Here is a 22,116-nt window from a genome sequence, read left to right on the forward strand (position 1 = left end):
CCCATGTGCAGCAACGAAGACCCAATACAGCCAAAAAAAAAGACTAGGTACTGAATTAAGCTTTTCAATGATTTTACTATATCACTTACTCACCTGACTCATTTGAATATTAGTTATAAATCATCTATCCCATTCTCTTGTCCATTGACTCATTTATGCATTTCCAATTTCTTGAGCACCTAAATGTGCCATTGGTTCCGTGACATGCTCTGGATAACCAGATAACCACAATATCCAGGTCCTCAAAATATCTTGTAAGGGGATAAAAAAAAGTAAATAAAATAGAATAGATTTATTAATGGGCTTATCTTCCTCCACGAATTTCCTTCAGCCTTGTCAAATCCCTATTCCATTCTGTCAAAATCTATTTGGGCATCACTTCTTTATGATCTTGTTCCTAGTTCCTCCACTCTCTCTCTCATTTATTCCAGGAGTACACGGTCATTTTAAAATGCTAAAACCAATTAATGTAGTACACCTTATCCACAGAATAAAAGAAAAAAACACATGAGCATCTCACTAGACTCAGAAAATGCATTTGACAAATCCAACACCACTTTATAATAAAAACTTTCAAAATATTAGGGAGAGAAGGGAATGTGTTTTAGTCAGTGTTCTCCAGAAAAAGAAAACCAGTAGGATATATATTATATATTACATATATATAATACATGTGTGCCCGTACATATGTGTGTATATAGAGAGAGAGAGAATTGGCACACACTATTATGGAGGCTGAGAAGTACCATGACCTGCCATCTGCAAGCTAAAGACGCAGGACAGCCAGCGGTGTAATTCAGTCTGAGTCTGAAAGTATGAGAACCTGGGGAGCTGATGGTGTAAATCTCAATTTGAGGGCAGGAGAAGACCAATGTCTCAGTTCAAGTAGTCAGGCAGAGAGAGTATCCAACTTTCCTCTGTCTTGTGTTCTCTTTGGGCCCTGAACAGATTGGATTATGTCCACCCACATGGGGAGGGCAATTTGCTTCACTCAGTGCCCCAATTCAAATGCTAATCTCTTCCAGAAACATCCTCACAGACACACCCGGAATAATATTTCACCAGATATCTGGGCACTCAGTGTCCTAGTCCAACTGACACATAAAATTAAAGCATTAGAATGTCTTCATCCTGATTTAAGACACCTATAAAGAAGCCACACCTAATACCATAGTAGTGAAAGACTGAATGCTTTTCCCCTAAGAAAAGGAACAAAACAAAAAGATATGCTCTTGCCACTTCTATTTAACATTATACTGAAATTTCATGTATTGCCATGGCAATAAAGCAAAAAAATAAAGAAAGAAATAAAAGAAATAAAAGGCATCCAGAATGAAAAGAAAAAATTAAAACTATATCTCTCTGTTGATGACAAGATCTTACATATAGAAAATCCAAAGAGGTCTGCTAAAACACTCTTATAACTAATAAATGAGTTTACGCAAGTTGCAGTATATAAGATAAATATACAAAAATCAATTATATTTCTATATTCTAGCAATGAAAAATTAAGAAAATAGAATTATAAAAGATAGTCTATTTCTAATACCATTAAAAAGAATAAAATAGGGAGAAATACATTTTTAAAAGAAGCATAAGATTTGTATAACAACATCACAAAACACTGTTGAAAAAAACTAAAGAAGACCTAAATAAATGGAAAGGCATCCCATGTTCATTGACCAAAAGACAATATTATTAAGATAACAGTACTTCTTAAATAGATATACAAATTCAACTCAATCCCTATTAATACCCCAGCTGGCTTTTTGTGGAAATTGACCAGTTATCCTAAAATTCATATGGCCCGGAAGAGTCAAAATAATCTTGAAAAAGGAAAAAGTTGATGGATTCACACTTTCTAATTTCAAAACTTACTACAGTATTCAAGATTGTGTGGTATTTAGATAAGGACATAGACCAATGGAATAGAATTGAGATTCCAGAAATAAAGTCTTACATTTATGGTCATTTGGTTTTTCACAAGAGTGGCAAAACAATTCAATGGGGAAAGAATAAACTTTCCAACAATAGATGCTAAGACACCTGGATATCAATATGCAAAGGAGTGAAGGTGTTTCTCACCTATTGTATACAATACACATATTGTATATGTGTTCCTCACATCATATACAATAATTCATTCAAAATGACTCATAAACCTAAATGTAAGAGCTAAAATTATTAAACCCTCAGAAGAAAATATACAGTTATTCCTTGGTGTCCTTTGGGAGTTGGTTCCAGGAACCCCCTGCAGATATCAAAAATCTGTAGATGCTCAAGACCCTTACATAAAATGGTGTAGTACAGTCAGTTCTCCATATCCAAGGATGTAGAACCTGGGGATATGGCGAGCCAACTGTAGTAATAAATCTTTAGGACCTTAAGTTAGAAAAAGTCTTCCTAAATATAATACCCAAATCACAAGAAGGCAAAGAAAAAATATATAAATTAGATTTCATCAAAATTTAAAACTTTGTGCAATGAACACAATTGAGAAAGTAAAAAGACAACCCAAAGATGAGAAAAAAATATTTGCAAATCATATTTCTGATGAGGGATTTGTATCTAGAAAATGTAAAGAACTCTTAAAACTCAACAGTAATAAGAAAAATAACCCAATATTAAAATGAACAAAGGATCTGAACAGACATTTCTCCAAAGATATATAAATGGCCAGTGAGCACATAAGAGATGCTCAATGTCATTAGCCATCAGGGAAATGCAAATCAGAACCACACTGAGACACCACTCCATTCTCAAAAGAATGGCTATAATCAAAAAGATAATAACATGTCCATGAAGATGTGAAGACACTGGAATCCTCTATACAGTGTTGGTGGTAACGTAAAACTGTGCAGCCATTTGGAAATCTGTCTAGGAATTCCTCAGTTAAACACAGAATTAACATATGACCCAGCAATTATACTTCTAGGCATGTACCCAAGAAATATAAAAACATATGTCCACTCAAAAACTTGAACATGAATATTCATAGCAACCATTTTTAACATATCCCAAAAGTGTAAATAATCCAAATATCCATCCTCTGATGAATGGATAAAATGTGATATATCTAAGCAACGGAGTGTTATTCTGTAATGAAAGCATAAAGGAATAAAGTGGAATGAAGTTTCGACATACTACAATATAGATGAATATTGAAAACATTATGCTAAGTAAAAGGAGCCAGTTAAAGACCATGTGTTGTATGATTCCACTTATAGAAAATGTTCAGAATAGAAAAATCTATAAAGAAAGTAAGTTAGTGGCTGACTAGGGTTGGCCAGTGGGAGGAGTGTGTGGGGAGGATTGCAGTAGATGGGAGTGACTGTTAATGAATATAAGGTTTCTTTCTGGGATGCAGAAAATATTTTAAATTGATTGTGGTGATGACTGTGCAAGTCCATGAATATACTAAAAACTATTGAATGGTACACGTTAAATAGGTGAATTGTATGGTATATACATTATATTTTAATACAGCTTTTATTTTTAAAAAAACTAAACTAAACTTGGCATCTACAACACAACTCAGCAATTGCACTCTTGGGCACTGATTCCACAGAAAAGGAAGCTTATGTTCACACAATGCCTGTACACAGATGCTCACAGAAGCTTTGCTCATAATAGCCAAAACCTGGAAACAGCCCAGATGGACTTTAATCAGTGAATGGTTAAACAAACTGTGGTACAACCACACCATGGAAAATTACTCAGCAATAAAGAGGAACAAATTATTGGTATACACAATAACCTGGCTGAAGCTCCAGCGAACTACGCTAAGTGAGAAAAGCAAATCCCGAAGGTTACATACTAGATGAGTCTATTTATATAACATTCTTGAAGTAACAAAATTATAGAAATGGAGAAAAGCTTAGTGGTTGCCAAGGATTAAGGGGGAGTGGGTGGGGGATGAGTGTGGTTTATTGTAAAATATTTCTTTTAATCTTTTCTTCAGAATTTTCTAACGTTCCCATAATTGAAATAATAATACCTTTTACTATCTTCCCATCTAAAAAATATTTTTCCCTGTTCAAGAATCCAAGTTGTTTAATAGCAGTCCAAAGGTATAAAAGCTCAGCTCCTGCTAAAAATCATTAAAAATTTTTTTGAACATTTGACTCTGATTTCAGGCAACTAATTTCATTGATTATCTTGTTACTGTTAAGAGGAAACTGCTTATCAAATTCATTATGTATTTTCTGAGAATGCTGTTTGATAATGAACATTTTATTATTCTTAAAAATCTTTTATACAACAAACAAGCAGCTTTTCCACTTTGCTCTGCCTTAGCAAGTTGTAAATGCCATTTACGGTGAAATTGGTATCCTATCTTCATCTAGACTCTTGTTCTTTACTTTAGTAAGTAGTACTAGCTTCTTCATTTCTACTCTTATCTGCTTCAATAGTATACCTTCATTTTAACTTTGAAAATCTATCCATATGTATTCTTTAAACTAAAAAAAAAATCATTATTTTTTGTTTAAAATACTAGTATATATTTCAATTTGAATACCAGATGGATTACATAAGTCATTGTAACTTATGCCATCTGCATAAAATATTCAAACAACTGCATTATAGTGTTACATCAGTACACAGAAGAAATCATTTGAACTGAATCACTCCATTGCCACTGACTATATCACTGCTGTGTTTATGTGTAATACTAAAAATGACACAAGTGCTACATCACATGCTCTACAGTACAACATCATACATGATGTAAAGTTTTAAAAAAAATAATGTTGTATTTAATGGGAAAATGTCTTCTATGGCCTCAGTTTCAATTTTTTAATTAAATTAATTAAAATTTAATTAAATTTTAAATTTTATTCCTTAGTTGTACTAGCCACATTTCAGGTTTCAATAGCCCTGCATATTTTATTAAAAGCCATAACAAAACAAAAATCCAGTCCTATTCCTTAGCCTGAGGTAGCAAAATTCCTTTGAAGAGTTTTGTAGCAAACTACTGATGCTGTCAAAAGTGTTCCCAAATTCAAAGAAAGGAGCAAAGGTAAAATGCTCGTTTCTCTAATGACGACTAATAGCAAATCATTGTATCCTTACTTTCAAGGAATAGCACTGACAATACACTAGGCCTGAGATTTGGAAAGAAACAAAACTCTGAATAAGGCTGAGTTAGGATGGATAAGGTAGCTATTGTATATCTACTGACAATGCAAAAAAATACATATAAGAAATCTTTAGCTACCATTTTTACTTTCAAAATACCATTTTGTTCTTCTAGCCATAAGAGTTTTACTCTAAGAATTATATACATTACAGCATCAGTGTAGAAAAAAGTGGAAGCAACAACTTGCAATGGTTCGACCCCAAAGAGCAGCTCTGAAAATGAAGCCTGGTAGGCTTGATGCTTACTCGCTAGCTGCTTCACTAAGACAAAGGCTACATATAGTGATCTCAAGATTTCTGTTTGCACAATATTAGTTCTCAGGCACCTTCAAATGCAGACAAAGTCTTTCTGACTTTGGAAGATTACTTTTTTCTTAATGCTAGTTTATTTGGCTTCTTGAGAAGGAATTTTGTTGTTTTTTTTTTAAATTCACTTCTTTCTTTTTTTTTTTTCTCACAGACATAAATAGCTCTAGTGCTTTCCCTGGATTCCAAGGAGATCTATGTCATAGATATCAACACCTTCAACATCATCATAATAACTGTCACCATCAAATTTGCTCCTTATGAGGTCCTTTATGAAACATCTTCCTAAGGGTTATAGTATTCCAGGTAGACTTAAATATGGTTGTTTTAACTATGTTCATATCTTAGTCATGGCCAACTATGTCGTCACCTCCTTCCCTTTTGATAAAATGGATTCCTAATTCACCCAGGTAGGTTCTGTTTATTCGTTGGAGTCAGGCTGGGGTTCCCTGCTGCTAGTATACCCTGAGCAGCCTAGTATAACTGGGAAACTGAAGTCCAACCCAAATGCATTCAATGTTAACTCTTTGTGAGAGGAGCACAGACATGCAAGTGATCTTTCTCATTCATAGAAATGTGAAGGCTGGATAAAGTGCAGCTAATAGACAAAGAAAAATGTTTCTATGATCATTCCTCTAAATGTTTATTAATATAGTTTAACCGAAAAAGGGTAATGACTATTTCTATATATTTCTAGTACATGATTTTTTTCCCTCTTTTATTTGAAGACAAGATTATATTAGGAAGTCTAAACAGATAACTTTTAATATCATCTCTCTACTGATATTAATTTAAGGTTTGTTTTAAAATATTTATTAAATTTAATATTTGAAAGCATTGAATTTCTGATACTTTAATCAAGTGAACATTAAAAATGAATATCCCAATCGCTTAGGTATTTAAGTTACAAGTGATTTCTCTGCTGTATATATGAGTTTATATATGAACATACTTCGAAATTTTGCAATGACTAAATGGAATGGGTTTGGAAATTAGCAAAAGGCTATTTGTTTTAAACTCTGTCTCAAGAAAAAATTATTTCTGAAGGATCATAAGAACATTCTTATAAGCTATTCTATTGAATCTTTAAAGTATATTCCTGAAAAGAGCATCATTACTTGTGCTCAGTGAAAACAGAAGAATCTGTGTAGCTGTATTAGGGCTAAAAGTCTTTAAAATTGAAATACGAGGAAAACCAATGAGATCAAAATATTATATATCTATAGAAAAAATGCTGGAGGTTATTGTGACAAGATACCAAGAACTGTCTTTGGAGGTTGGACTTAGGACATTTTCCCCTTCTTTTCCTAAAATTCTCATGAGTCATATGCATTATTTTTATAAGAAAAAAAGAAATGTGCTTAGAATTACAATGGTTAATATTCATGGAGAGGAAGAACAATTAAAAATGGGAGTTTTTCTTCTATTTAAGCATTAATTCTGAACACGAATTGTTTGTCAAAGCAAATCTCACACGTTAATAAAAAAAGACCATTAATTAAACTATTAAAAAAAGACCGTTAATTAAAAAACTATGTATAAGGTATGGACGGAAATGGATTCATGATGCATTTTACTTTTTCAGCTGTATAAGAGTGTAATCCAGAATATTATCTTTAAATAATTATTTTAAAGTAATCTACAAGATCAAATTATTAATTAAACAAAAATGCAACTGAGTGTCAGATCTTAACATTAACCATAGGTAAACTGGATGTATTTCCAGGAACACAAGCATTTATATTGGGGGAAATGGTTTCATCTGCTACAGAGTTTAACAATTCAACTATTAAGCCTTACAGTAAGAATCGCAGTAAGTACGTACTACTGGGAGTTTATCACATGTTTAGTGTTTTACGTAAACGATCTATACGACACAAACTTATATCCCCAGTTTACCTATACTTTCTTACCTATAAGAACACAGAAGCCTGGAGAGGTTAAATTAATCCCTAGTGAGAGACAGATGTAGGATTTCATGCCACAATCTAGGCTATGCACTTAATCATTATGTTAAAATGCATTGCAGTGACTCAACAATTCTTTATATCCATTATTAATGCTTCTTTCTGGTTCTTTGGTCTTTATTTAATTGTTTTTGTAATAAATTAAAGTGAAGCTTAAACTCATAGTGTACTGAAAACAGTCAAGGGACCTACAAACCAAACTAATTGATGGTGCAGCTTCTAATTAGCTGTAATTACAATATTTAATAAATGAAACACCTACTTTTAGAGATAATCAAATATTTTCACTGTACTCCACTAACGCTATGGTGTATACGATAGGCTAATAACAATCAAAAGCATTATTCAAATGCTGTCGGGAAAGATAAAAGTACAATTTATTGCCAACACTGTACTATTCTTCTACTAAAACAGATTTCATATGGAAACTGGGTATAAGAAAAATAAATTATGTAATCATCCATAATTTAACTCCAATTAAGATGGCATGTCTTATTCTTACAAAACACACTCATTCAAGCACGTTTGCACATACACACACATTCACTCATCCGAAATGTTCTTTATTTATTACTATTGAAGAATTTCTCTGAATACTGGAGGTCAATGAAAGTGCTCACCAGTATGCATTAGACATTTAAACAATCGTAGACACTGCCAGGGTCACTAATATTACAGCAAAAAAAAAAAAATTTGAGTTACTTTAGAATCTGATCCCTTTAACACATTTAGCAGTAATGTTTAATCTAGTCATGTTTTTAAAGCAATAGTTTTAGGAATCTGTTATAGTCAGCTTGCAGTTATCAACACCTATTAACGAACTCTAAAGTTTATTTTGTTCTTTTCCCAATCTGTGTGGGGTTAGGAGGAAGGATATAAAAAACTAGGAATGAGTTATAAATTGTTTACTACTTGTGAATATGCATGATGATTGAGTATCAAATCATTGAGTGTCAGAAGGGCTCATGATCTTATATTTTGTTTGCTTCCAAAGGGGAATAACAGTTCTGTGTTGTCTTTAAATAAAAATCTATCAAGTATCAAAGATGGCAGCAGCAGTAAGTAATAGTAAACTTCATTTTGCTTTATGATGAAATGAAAGGACCAACTAAACTACCATGTGATGTCTTAAATCAGCTCTTAATATCAAAGAACAAAGTGATATTACTGCTATTTGGACTTCTGGAAAGAAATAAGAAGACAAATGAACAAAAGAAACTCCAGCTGACCAAAGATGCTAATTAGTGTAAATTCCATTTGCAAAGAAAGAATAGCTTCCCTCCAAAGAGACATCACAGTGCATGCAAAATCAAGAACATTAACTGCCAAGGACATTCGGGATTTAGTAGAAGTTTCAGTGTTTTCACTCTGTAATTAATGGACAATCTAGAGGAATAAGAATAATATGTCTTTTTTGGTATTCTAAAGTTAGATGCCCCACCCCCAAAAAACGACCACAAAAACAGTAAGCATGATTAATAGCTCTTAGCCACAATGCCAGTAAATATAATCTCAAAAAATTTACAAAACAGAGTCTGGATTTTTTGTTTGTATATTTGATTTAGAAACACCAAATCATGCTTTTATTCAGCTATTTATGTAAAAGAAATGAATTTTTCATTTTAATTATTTTTTAAGAAATAAAACATGCCAGTTTTTTGATAATATTTATCTCAGCCTATTTTTATGTATCCAAAAATATGCGCTTCTTGAATTTCCTTCGAAGTTTTGCCTAACCAGTGGCTATGAACTCTTACAGTGACGATGTTACCCATTATCCAGCATTTGACATGACAGCTCAACATCACTTCATTAACTGACTTTCGAGTTTTCTCCCTCCCTGTGGGGCCCTCTCTCCTAAGATTGACGAGGTGCGACACAGTGTTTGAGCTGCCATCCTGACTTGACAAACAGCAAGAGTGGTCCCTGCACAGAGCGGAGGAAGGAGGGCAAAGGAGAGAGAGAACCACAGTGTATCCTGGAATAACAGCAGCCTCACACACTTGCTTTCCAAGGGAATTAAAACATCTTTTCTCAGACTTTACACTTCAGTCAAACACATGACTTCTTCCTTTCAAGTTCCCCAAAGCTTCATTGGTACATACCGAAAATGTAACAATTAGAGAGGGATTAAACTTTTGTCCCTGTGATATTTCAGAGAAGCTAAGATAAAAGTTGCTACTCCTTCCAAGTTTAAATACATTGAAGCTCTAATCACTTGTAATTGCCAGAATGGTGTTATTGCTTACTTTTTAACTATTGAATTCACTCTGGCAGAGCTAGGGTAATAAAACCCATCATATTCTAATTTTCAGACAGCTTGATAGAACCAATGTTCTTAGTATAGATAAAGTGTAATGGAGCTCTTTCTTTCCCATAGGAAAGTCTTTGACTCATATGCTCTGATGCCAGCTAGCCTTCACATCTGCTGTTTCACCATTGATAGCTGTAACTTGGCATGCTAAACTAGTGTCTGATGAAGCAGCTTTCCTCAAAGGCACCATTTTATTTCTTGCAATGGGAACATAGTAAAATGGTGTTGGTTTTCTGTAGGCCTTATGCAAATCCCTGTAATGAACATAGGATCAGGCCTCACATACAATAAACTGTGTGTTAGTTGAGGATGGGGGAGGGAGACAACCTCTTTGGGTAAAAATCACCCCCTTACTCTGCCAATAAATTAAATGCATCATAAAGAAGTGGTTTAAATATTTCAAACTTGACTAATTAATATCAAAGCCGTAAGAGGCACTGAAAAGAATACAAAAACACTTCAAAGATACCAGTTTATAATATTAAACAAAATATTATCATTTAACCTAATGTTAACAGTAATCCATTACCCACACCAATATCTTGACACTATTAACAGAAAAAAAACATAATTTGGGAGAGTTAGAGAAATGATATGGCTACAAAAATCTTTGGTGAGATATTTTTTTTAGATTTCTAGAAAAAGTGCCTGAGGAAGAACACAGCAACGTGAAGAGATGAAAATTTCAGTAATAAAATTAATCATTAATCTAAACTGATTGCTCAGATACACTGGTGTTCAATCACATAAAGCTTTTGTTTCACTCATTTAAGTATGTAGAAAAATTTAAAAAGTAAATTATCCACAAACTTGAATACACGAAATAAACAAAAAATTCAAAATGAAGTCTCTATTTATTCTAAATAACCATAGAGTTATTACCCAGGTTAGTAACTTGCAAGCAAGTCACTAGAACAGATTTTGGCCTGGAAGCCGAAATATATCTTGTTTTCCCATCCTCCAAGATAGAGCAGAATGTCATGTTTGAGGAACATGTTGTTTCAGTTTAGATCTGCAGGGGGATATTGAAGAATTATCAAGTGACACAAAGGAAGACTTCAATTAGAATTATGTAATAAGTTACCCCCATCCATTAATATAGGTACATTCTTTTTTCTACAACAAGGAAAGGAGTGACAGTAGTTCACCAAATATTACAGGATCGAACAATAACCTCAGGCAAGAAAACTACCTGAGCCCAAATCTCAAACTACTTCTCAGAACCTAACTTAATATATACCTATAGTGTGAAGTACTTCACCTCTTCTTAATCTCCTCCCCCTTAGGAAAACACAAAAGTCACACGTACAACCCTTCCAATACTCTAATATGCCCCTTTATGGGTCTCTTCTTTAATTTCCCCTCCACGCCCCCTCCGTGACAGAAGAAACTGCAATAAAAGTTTATAAAGGAAAGGTGAATATATTCACTGCTCAAGTCCCATAGAACATATATTTTCTCAACTTTTTAGAGACAAGCAAAAATCAGGATTTACCCCACCATACTTCTTGGAGAAAGCTCTAACCTTCTTCATACTGCTACAAGACAATTCTTATGCATTCCTATTGGGGGCCTCCAGGAATGTTATCAAAAGTGAAGATGTAATTAGATTATTTATTCTCAGCAAATCTGTTGAAAAAGGCTTTAAATGTAATTCAGGTAAATAATTGAAAAGAAGTAAGAATGTGGTCAGCAGAGTTATCATTTCATGCCTCTAATATTTTCTGGGGTCTGGGTTTCAGAAGAGAAGAATGCTCACCATAATATGAAAGAAATGGAAGTAGATGCAATCAGTTATTAACTATTATTGCCAATAAAGAAGGGGTGATTTAAATTTCAAATTAAATTAACTCTCTCTGCACATTAGAATCACCAGAGGAGGTTACAAAAAACTCAGATGCCCAGGATCCTACCTCAAGAGAGTTTTAATTACTTGACTTGGAGAGGGGTGTGGGGCTCGGTATTCTTTAAAAGCTCCCCAAGTGCTTCTAATGTTCTAATGTGCAGACAGGTTGAGGCTACTGATTTAAACAAATGGATATTTTAAAGATGTTTGAAACTTAGTGGATGATCTATCCAAATCGGACAAAATAATGACTCCATCCCTTGAGAAAGGAAAACTGATATGAAAATCAAGAATATTCTCTTATTCATCAGAGTGGTACACTGTCCATCACAGACAAGACCGTATTTCCATATGATGTACATGCTATCTAGTTCTACTGGTTGCCATATTTCCTAGGACTTCGGTAGATAAAAAACTAGCCCCATGAGTTAAAGTAGTGCTTTAACTGGGGATTCTGATAAAGTAGTCAGTATGACTAGTGTTACTGGGCTCTGGTCTAGAATTTATGATGCATGCATAGGGATTTGTTTTTCTATCAACAAACCAAAAATTTTAATCACAAAACTTAGATGTTAATATATCTATGCTCATGTTAATATTTGAGTTTTAAATTACCTTCTAGGCACAGGGACAATATCCTCCATGTGAGACATAAAGCTGACATTTGAGACCCTTTTTCTCAAACTTATTGAGGAGAAAAGGGGGTTGTCATTACTAAGCATAAATTGACTCCAGGTAAATAAAATTACCTAAAAACAAAGCTGTGTGGCTGGTTAGTAATACCTAAATAAACAGGGCAACTCTTACATGAGCAAGTATTTAAGAAATAATCCCCGTACTTACTAAAGTACCATAGTGAATTTTCTAATTATTATATTGTCAAAGAATCCCTTCTGGATAATGGTGGAAAATGATTAGAATATATAAAGTAGTAAATCTGGTACACAATGAAAGACATACTTGATTTCTGTCCATGTGCAAATAATTATTGAACCTTTTCTTTGCAATGACCATACTTAACGAGGAATTTGTTATATAAAATATAAAAGTCTTTTAAAGAATAAGTCCTGCAGATCTAATGTGCAGAATAGTGATTATAGTCAACAATACTGTGTTATAAACTTCCAAGTTGCTAAGAAGCAAGATCTTAATTGTTCTAACTACAAAAAAGAAATGATAATTTTAATGTCATGGAGGCATTGGCTAACGCTAGACTGGTAATCATATTGCAATATATAAATTTCTCAAATCAAAACACTGTACATCTTAAAGTTACAAAATGCTGTATGTTGATTATATCACAATAAAAATAAATAAAGTAAATTCAAAACTAACTTTAAATATCTTTCCCATCTTCAAAATCTATTGTAGGTCAATTTCCTGAATACGCAAAATGGAAATTCCCAAGTATTCTAACATCAATATAAGAAGAGGAAATAAACATTTATTTCAGAAAACACTTTTCAATCTGAAAAGTAACTACAGATGCCATGTTGATATTTTACTTTTCTAATGTATAAATCTCTTTATAGTAAGTATATTATAATTGAATTATCACCACTGCTCTAAATAAAAATAACAGAAATTATGTTTTGCAGAAATTAAGAAATATCTAATGAATGGTATGTTTCTAAATCCATTTATTAAGTGCATGCAATAAACTGCCAACTTTTTACATTCTATCCCTTGACTCAAAAATTACTTATGTTCTTTTGGCATTTAAGAAGCAAAATTCACTCAAGCTTTCAAAAAATCATTACAGGCATGCCATACCAGCAATTCAGGCTTAAAAACCTATACTGTCACCCCAGCATAATTTAATTTTAGAAGACCATTGAACTGATAAGCTCAGAATAAGTAGCAGACTATAAAGAACGTGTTATAGTTGTATCTGCCCCAATGGCTTAAGGCAAATGTTTTAGCACCTTAATATGATCAAGCAGTTGAGGTCATGTAGGTGAGCCAAAATGTCTAATGCACTTAGCTCTTCTGAGTAATGATGGATATGCCATGATGTCTTTGGCTATTACTTTTATTGTTGATACTATGAGTCCCTTGGCTATTGCTTTCATAATTAATAAGTCACTTAACCTCTCCACGGCCCAGTTTCCTCATCTGTTAAATGAGCATAATGATAATTGCTTCCTACCTTCCTTAGGGGTTGCTGTGAAGATTAATGAGCTGGCATTTAGAATGTACTGAGTTCTTCTAAAGAGGGAAACTATGCATAAACAAAAACAAAACAAAACAAAATAAAACCCTCTCTGTTGCTAAGTAACAAGAAATAAAACTACCCCCCCCCATGGATTAATCCACTTGCTTGCATTCCTAACACTGTAAACTTCATACACTTCTGAATAAATTGACTTTTTAACCCAAGGTTAAAACGGAAATTCCATAGAGGGTTATGTATTTTGAAGAAAACTTTTTAGCTCTCTACAGAGCAGAGAAATTTTGAAAGTAAACACACATTCTACCTAAAACCTCTGGCGTAGATGTTCCATCAATGAATGCGATATTCATTGTGCCAATAGATAACCGTACAGAATTTGATTTTTAAAAAAGTGAGTTGCCACCTTAAAGGAAACCTAACTATGTAACACTGATAACAGATGACAATGAAATCATTAGAGGAGGTTGGGAAAATGGGAATCTGTAAACTTAGGGGGAAATAATATTTTTGAAGTGTGTTTTATAGTAACTTAGAAGATAGAAAGCATACTAATAATCTTCTGGACTTGGACAAAGAAATATTCAGACAAATTGACATAATATTCAAAGTACCAGCTGGTAAATTTAGGATTTACTATCCTATTTACTACATAGGATAAGGTAGTACAAGAAAGAGATACACTATTAACAATAAGAAGAACAACAAAGAGGAGGAGGAGGAAATAATTTTATAAAGAACTGGGCAGTTTGCAAACAGAATTTAGAGGTGATATGGAGGAGCTAGAATTTGTATGGTTGGGTAATAAAATTGTTTGCGATCTTCAGTGTCTCAAGCCAGTAAAAGTTCTCAAAATTGTTTCAACATGGCTCCAGGCCTTACTTAAAAATCAAATTAAGCATGTTGCCTTGAGGTGCTTTGTTAAAACCTCTGAAAAAGTTAAGGAAATGCCTTGTAGATTTTCTCCTCTGGATTAAAAAGCTTCTAGCCCAAAGTAGCAATGATTAAGTCTAGAGAGAGGCACATTTTAATATGAACTGTGGGTGTGGTTTTTAGATTATAAATGGACTCAACTGGATATATTTAAAGGCCAAAAAAGCTTAGCAGAAATAGAGTCTGTTCCAAAGGTATTAATAGAAAAGCCTCTGGGCCTCCAAATTTCTAGGAGTAGGACAGCTGACTTACAAGCTCAATGAAGGTTTATGTTACATGCCACTAAGAGTTTTTGGTCATTTGTTAAGCAACATTATTGTGGCAACTGTTAACTAATAGAGCCCAAAACACATGCAAAGTCTGTGCTGGGAACTGGAGATCCAAGTGTAAATGATACAGATTCAATTCATGTACCCATGCTGTGCAGTGTAGTATGGAAACAGAAGAACCAATGGAATACAGTTTGGGGTGATAATTTAATAACTGAGGTATAAGTGCTCAGAGAATTTAAAAAAGGAGTACCTTACCCAGACTGGGTCGATTTGGGTAGAGGAAAGGATCAAGAAAATTTGCCTGGATTAATTGAATTTGGATCCAAGGAATAAAGAAAATATAACCAATTAGGTTGGTAGATAAGGGCAGAAAAGCATAACAGAAGGAGGTGTATCATGTAGTCATCATATGACACGGACTAACCAGTTTGGCTGGAGTTTAGAGTGTGAGAGCAGCTGGCTAAAAAATAAAAAGAAGCCAGACCACGATGTGCCTTGTAAACCTGATAAGGAGCTAGGTTCTTATCCTAAAGCAAAGAAGGGGGGGGGTGATTTTGGAGGGTGTTAAGTCACCTTGTAGAGTGTAGAGAACAACAGGGAAAAAAATTGGGAAAGAGAAATGTTGCAAAACCCTGGACAGAGGTGACACTGTTCTGAACCAGGATGGCAGTAAAGGAAATAGAAGGATATATAGGAGGTAGACAAGTGTTGGGAGGTGCTGGGAGATGCACAATATTTGTCTAAGATTTAACACAATCCCTTCCACATAAGAGATAAGTAAATATTTATTGAATAAAAATTTATTCTTAAAACTGAACATCCATATCCTATAACTGAGAGCATACGATGCATGATGAAATTGGCTGAAATAAGACATCCTACTTATTAGGTTACAAAAAAAAATTAAAATTAAGAAAGAACATTTTTTCATATTAAGTACTTTTTAAAGTTCCCTTTACCTGTGATTTGGCATAAATTCCCAAAAGAATTGTTAATTGCATCTCAGTATACTATTTCACAATACATAGCCTAGAAAATAGCTTCTGAGAACTGCCCCCTCAGATTTTTAAAAAATTTCACTTATCAAATTATTCCTTCTTTGTGACAACAATAATGAGAAGAATGAAGCAATTTAAATAAGATAAACATGGTGTGATCTTTTAAAATCTATTTTAAAATTATCTAGTTGTGGGTCATAGAAACATAATTTACTTGACTATGTTTAAAATCATTCTAAGTTCTGAATTTTTAAAATTAGCCATGTATTCTAGTATCGGTAATTTATAATGTCTATCAAGCTTTTATTAGGCGCTTAGCATATCATGTAGAGTTTTCATTTAACATTAAAAAAAAATTGTGAGAATGGTTCTGTTAGTCATTCTAATTTAGAGATGAGGAGTCAGAGGTTGACAAGGGGCAGTGTCTCATCTAAATACAGCCAATAGGTGGTGGAGTCTGAAATTAAGCTCAGGTTTCTCTGATTCCATAGTTTCTTTCCCTCTCAGCAACTATTCTAAATTGTAGACTATGTGTTCAGAAGTATTAAGTGATTCACATTGGGTATCTGATACCATTTAAATGTCATTTTAACATGTGGCAGAAATCTTTTTTAATAACCATGAAAGAGGATATGCATTTCCTTTGATACCTTTTGGGAAGACAGACTATATTAGCATATGTGGCAAAGCCAGAGATTTCAGGTAGACCAAATCCACAGAGAGAATTTGTGGAAATTGAAAAACCTGAGTCATAAGTTGCACAGAAACAAGGTGATTTCAGCATCATTTTGTAAAACATATGACTTACTTTGAAAATATAGAGATTCTCAAAAGAGACCATAACACCTACAGGCTATAGTTGAGTTATATAGTTTTTATATAGCTATAGCTGAAGTTATACTTCAAGGAGAAAGAATGTGCTGTTGCTGGGTGACATTCTGTAGAGTGTTCAGCCCTGGGGTGAGATTTCAGTTCTGCTACACCAAGTTCCCAGATTCTCAGAATGTTTTATCCCTACTTTATGGTTTTTCAATAAAATCCTTGGGCCCTCAGCAATTTTATTATCTAAATATAATTAAGAACATATTGGTGATGTCATATAGCTTTCTATTGTTTTACATGGGATAACACTGAAGAAGCACCATCTGTTCGATTTTGAGTTATTTTGCCAGTCATGGCTTTACATTTATCCCTGGAGAGAATTTGTGCGGAGTGTAATGGATATAGAAGAAAAGAAGAATGAACTCTTCTTGAAGACAATATACATGTAAGGTCAATGAACTAAGTCAAGTATGTTCTTTGGAAGAGGAATTATTCAATGTTGTAGAATGGTGGTGTAACTCTGTGTTTTGCAATACTGAAGACTCACCCCCTTTAAAGCCAGGTATCTTGAGCCAGCTTTTGCTTGTAGTAACACAACTTTAACATTCTTTAAAATAATTTTCTGGAACTGAGCTGTTTCAGAATAATGAGTTAACAGCAGAGTCTTGTTCAATTAGTAAAAACAGGATGGAAATTCCTTTAGAAATCAATGCCTTAAGGGTGCTTCCTAGAGTGTTTGTATGCATTGCTGTTAATTAAGAAATAAAAGAATGGTATCAGATGTAAATCGACTATACACAATAGTCTTGGATTCATTGCAGAATTTCAAAATGACCATGCAATTGCTTCAATTACAGATTGCTAGGGAATTTTTTTTTTAAATTTCATACCAATGGCTGGTATAAGTAGATAGTTTAACAAGCCAAAATATGAGGTTGAAATTAGTATCAGTTAGGGCTACACTAAAATAACTAAAGAAAAATCAACATTTACTGTATCCTTTTAAATTCTAATGCTTTTTCAAATTTCAACAGTAAGAATTCAGCATGTGATAAAGTTATCACCATAATTGTCAACTTAGTGATTATCACTGTGTGGTTTTTATTGTGACAATTGTACATTCCCAAAGGCTTCAACTTTACAGAAAGAAAGTCTGTGCTGTTGGAAACAGAAAGTTGTTTCATGTCACTTTCCTCTGGGTGCTAGAGGCACCCGTGTGTGTGAGAAAGAAAAACAAGAGATGAGAGTAAGAAGAAAAGTGAACAGCAAAGAAAAGTGAAGTTAGGCAAAATGACACTGCAAGAGAGCAACTGAACTAAACAAAAAAAAAATTAGCAAAACAGAAGTTGGAAAGACAAGAAAGACAAAGAAGGGAGAAAATAAGCTTAAAGACGGGGAAAAGGAGAAAAATTTTAAACATTGATTTTCCAGAGGTATACCTTGCTCATAATATATAAGAACTTTGAAACTTAAGATATTTGAGCCTTCTAGAAAATAAAAATAAAATTTAAACTCTGAAGTATTTGTGAAACAGAAATAATTACTTCTGGTATCAAATCACTTGCATTAGTATTTTATTCGTATTATTGTACAAAGTCAACTTCAAAATTCCCTTGAATATTGTAATAATTTAAATGCATTACATATTCACTCCCAGCAAAGTTAAAGACACCGATGATGTACACTTAGAATTTTCAACAGCTGGTTTCTTTTTTATTAAAAAAAAAGTGTTTTATAAGAAAAACAATCAATTAATATTAAATATTCAATTGGGGAAAATTGATCAATTGCAATTAATATAGACAAATAGCACCATACTGATCATAATGCTTTGCTCATATTTGATTATTCAATAAATTTGATTAAATGATAATAATTTTCCAATTGAATAAAAAATATGCATCCAATCTTTAACCTAGGCATAAAAAATATTCTCTTTGAAAGTAATGAAATTTTAAGAATTACATAGATTTGACTAAAACAATCAATCTATCTCATTCTTTGGGTATTTAGTGTCCTCCAGAACCCTAAAAGAAGCCGATTTAATTTGGTAAGAATTTTTACAAAGAAAGTTGCATAATTATTTGGCAAAGTTAAGTAAAACCCAGTTATATGATCCTTGATCTAGTCTTCCCTGTCTCCAACTAAACTATAACCTTCTTAAAAGTGAGAATTAGACGTTATTTGCTCTAGCATACCCAACGTGTAGTACAATTTCTGGTACTCAGTAGGCACTTACTGAATGTTGAAAGAATTTGTTTTATAACTTGAGTCAGTTATTTTTTTAAAAGAAAAAACATCTACCACTTCTACTACCCACTTGAACTGCCAATTGCATTCGTGTGAACAGTGAAGGAAAATACCAAGGCTTAAAAATTTGCCCAAACTACAAACAACATAAAAATACTTAGTAAAATAGAAAAGAAATTATGAAGTGATACGGACTCCCTAAAATGGAATCTCCTCGTTGGGTCTACTCTGGCCCAGTGAGACCAGCAGAAGCAAGGAGAAGATCTGAATAATAAAGAGGAGAGCAAGATACTCTATATGCTTGGAACTTGGTGCAAGCACACCTTCCATTTAAATGTTCCACAGGCTGACCCACTGCAAACCATTGCAAGTTCAATGGGGTAGCCCATTTTGAGATTCTGTGTCTTCCAGAATATTAGATGGATGAAGGTCCAGAGAATAGGAACTGTTCCTGCTTGTTTCTACCAGTCCTTATTTTCCTTCTTTTTCTATAGGCTCTGAACAAGTTGACCTTGTCTCATCATAACAGAAAGAAATGTCTGTATGGAAAACATTCTTACATGTAATCATTCTATTCTTCTGGAATACCCATGCCTTGTAGAGTCTGACTCTACTATTCAATTTTCAGTAAATATATTTATTTATTTACATTCAAAGATAAAACCTTGTTGGGGAAAAATAATTTTACTTTTTTACACATTCTCTTCCAAACAAAAATGGAATACTTGTAAAGCAACAACTCCTTGCCATTTGCAAGTATAAAAATGTTTTGCCTTGATGGTCGTATATTTAGTTGTATACCTCTCCACCACCTGAGGAATATGCTATTGATTGTTCTGCACAAATAACAATGTCGCTACACTCTTAAATTCATTAATAGAAAAAGGTTTGTTGGCATTCTATCATCTTAATACATAAATTTTGGATAACCAGTAGGACTTACCTTGAAAAAAGTCATGGTTGCACCATCCTCTACCGTTCCATACTCTATCTTGGTTTGTTTAGCTAAATCATCAGCAGAGTCAATAGGGGATTCCATGCGCTCCACTGTCAGAAAGGCTGCTAAGTTAGCAGTATACGAAGAAATGATGATAAGTGTGAAAAACCACCAAATGCCTCCCACTATCCTGGTGGAGAGCGCTTTGGGCATGAGCTCAGAACCTAACAGAGATTGGGGGGAAAAGGTGAAACGAATACAGAGAATTTGATCAGCAGTCAGGTACTTTTGGTCATAGTGGCAGAATGGAATCACTGTGTAATAAAAGCTTAAATCACAGATTTACATATCTCTGTAGTAAGCAAGGAACAACCATTGGGAGGGCAGAGGCTAATTTCAGATAATATGTAGTCTCTTAGGACATCTGAGTTTAAGTATAGTGACAGGAGACTCAAGTTCTACCTGAGACAGTGCAAAATAAGAATTACATATTAATGACTGGGTAACCTTTATAAAAATAGCATTAGAAGGGAGAAATCTCTCTCTCTCTCACTCTAGTTTATAAACCACTTTTATAGATTTCCATATCTTGTTAGTTCTGTGGGTTTTCGAAGAAATGACTTAATGTACATTCCAATCCATTTCTTAACAAGCTTTATTTATGTAAAGTTTCATTTTTCATGTGCATGAAGCCCAAAAATCTTGTCTATACTGCCATTTAAAAAAGTAATGTTGTAGGAAAATAATTTTAATTATCCACATTTCTTGAGCTGTGGGGTTTTAGTCCAGTTTTTATTTTAAAATAGGTAGTAAATTATTTTCTTATGCATAAACAAATGTCTCCTATCACTATAGTTAGCCTCAATGAGGGAAATCAGAATAAGAATAAATAGTGAAGTTGCCATAAATTTATTTTTACACACATATAAAAATTTCATAATTATATTACAAAACATGGCTGGAGTTGCCTGCTCATGGTATTAATAAGAGAATGAGATCTGATAATTATATCTTGCTTTTGAGTATTATTAATTTTAATTAATTTAGGTTAAAAAATAAAATTCTAACAATTTTTAAATTGAGTCCTTTGGTTTTACCACATTATTTGCAGTCTTAATATTGAAACAAACACATATCAGCATGTGTAACTTTTTTTATAAAAAAAGTATACTAAATTTATGGATATATATATTACTATTCACTTTTAATCATTTTGAACCTACAGTCAAGAAAGCATTGGCTACAAATTAATTAATTTTAATAGGGTTTGAGTAAAATGGAATGAAGCAAAGATGGACTCCATTTTCTGTTTTGTTTAACATATTTTTTAATATAATAACGGATGCAGTAAGGTAACTGTATCTTTAGAAGGAATGAAAAATACAACAAATTATTCATGTTAACATTGAAAAGAAGTGGTATCATGACTTGGCTCTATCAAAACAGCCCATCTTATACTGCAGTTCATCTCACCCTACCAATTTCAAACAAACAAACAAACAAACAAACAACATTTTAAAAAGCAGACAGACTTGGACATGACAGCCAACTCCAGCTCCAGACTCTGCCTACCACTCTGTAAGGAAAAAAAACAGAAAAGTACCTTTCTGACGTAGTTGCTCCTAGGCCCTGTCAGACACACACTCGGACACCAAAACACTAAAATATTCAATATTCCCAAGATGATCAGCAGCTATGGCTGCCCAGTCTACTTTTTTTTTTTTTTTTTTTTTTAACAACAACACCAATAAAGTAAAAACAAGACTGGGAAGAAAAAAAAAAACAGTGGAGACATTCGACAAAAATGGCCCAATTACCACAAGTTCATATCTTACCCAAGGACTTAAACGAGTACCTCCTAGGCTTGTGAATCAGAGCCTGGTTAGGGGCTGACTGTCATGTACTCAAGGTAACGTCATGTCCAGCACTATATCCCACTAATTCCTGGGGAGCTGGGCATCAGCCAGAATAGTATGGGTTCCTCTTTCATGTATCCACCAGCAGTGAAGTAGTTATGTAGCAAAGCAAATGTATATTTGAATTTTTCATTGTTCGGATTACTTGTCATCATTTTCAGAGATATCAGATATAGTCTTATTTCTAATTGCTAGATTGTATAGATATCAAGTTCATCTCACCAGTATACATATTCAAAAGTCTCC

General features: G+C 33.4%; 1 protein-coding gene across 5 annotated transcripts in view; it reads right to left on the minus strand.

Annotated features, from left to right (window-relative positions):
* The window catches only part of GRIK2 (glutamate ionotropic receptor kainate type subunit 2), a 629,459-nt gene that overhangs the window by 88,075 nt on the left and 519,268 nt on the right, over positions 1 to 22,116 (minus strand). For 3 of the 5 annotated variants that reach the window (XM_068550777.1, XM_068550778.1, XM_068550779.1), the window contains exon 13: positions 19,961 to 20,178. The exons of the other annotated variants lie outside the window; for them this stretch is intronic. In XM_068550777.1, the coding sequence (XP_068406878.1) occupies positions 19,961 to 20,178 (218 nt within the window). The remainder of the gene's footprint in view (positions 1 to 19,960; positions 20,179 to 22,116) is intronic. 5 annotated transcript variants of the gene reach the window in all.

Source organism: Eschrichtius robustus, chromosome 9 (assembly GCF_028021215.1).
Source record: "Eschrichtius robustus isolate mEscRob2 chromosome 9, mEscRob2.pri, whole genome shotgun sequence".
Classification (NCBI taxonomy): Eukaryota; Metazoa; Chordata; class Mammalia; order Artiodactyla; family Eschrichtiidae; genus Eschrichtius; species Eschrichtius robustus.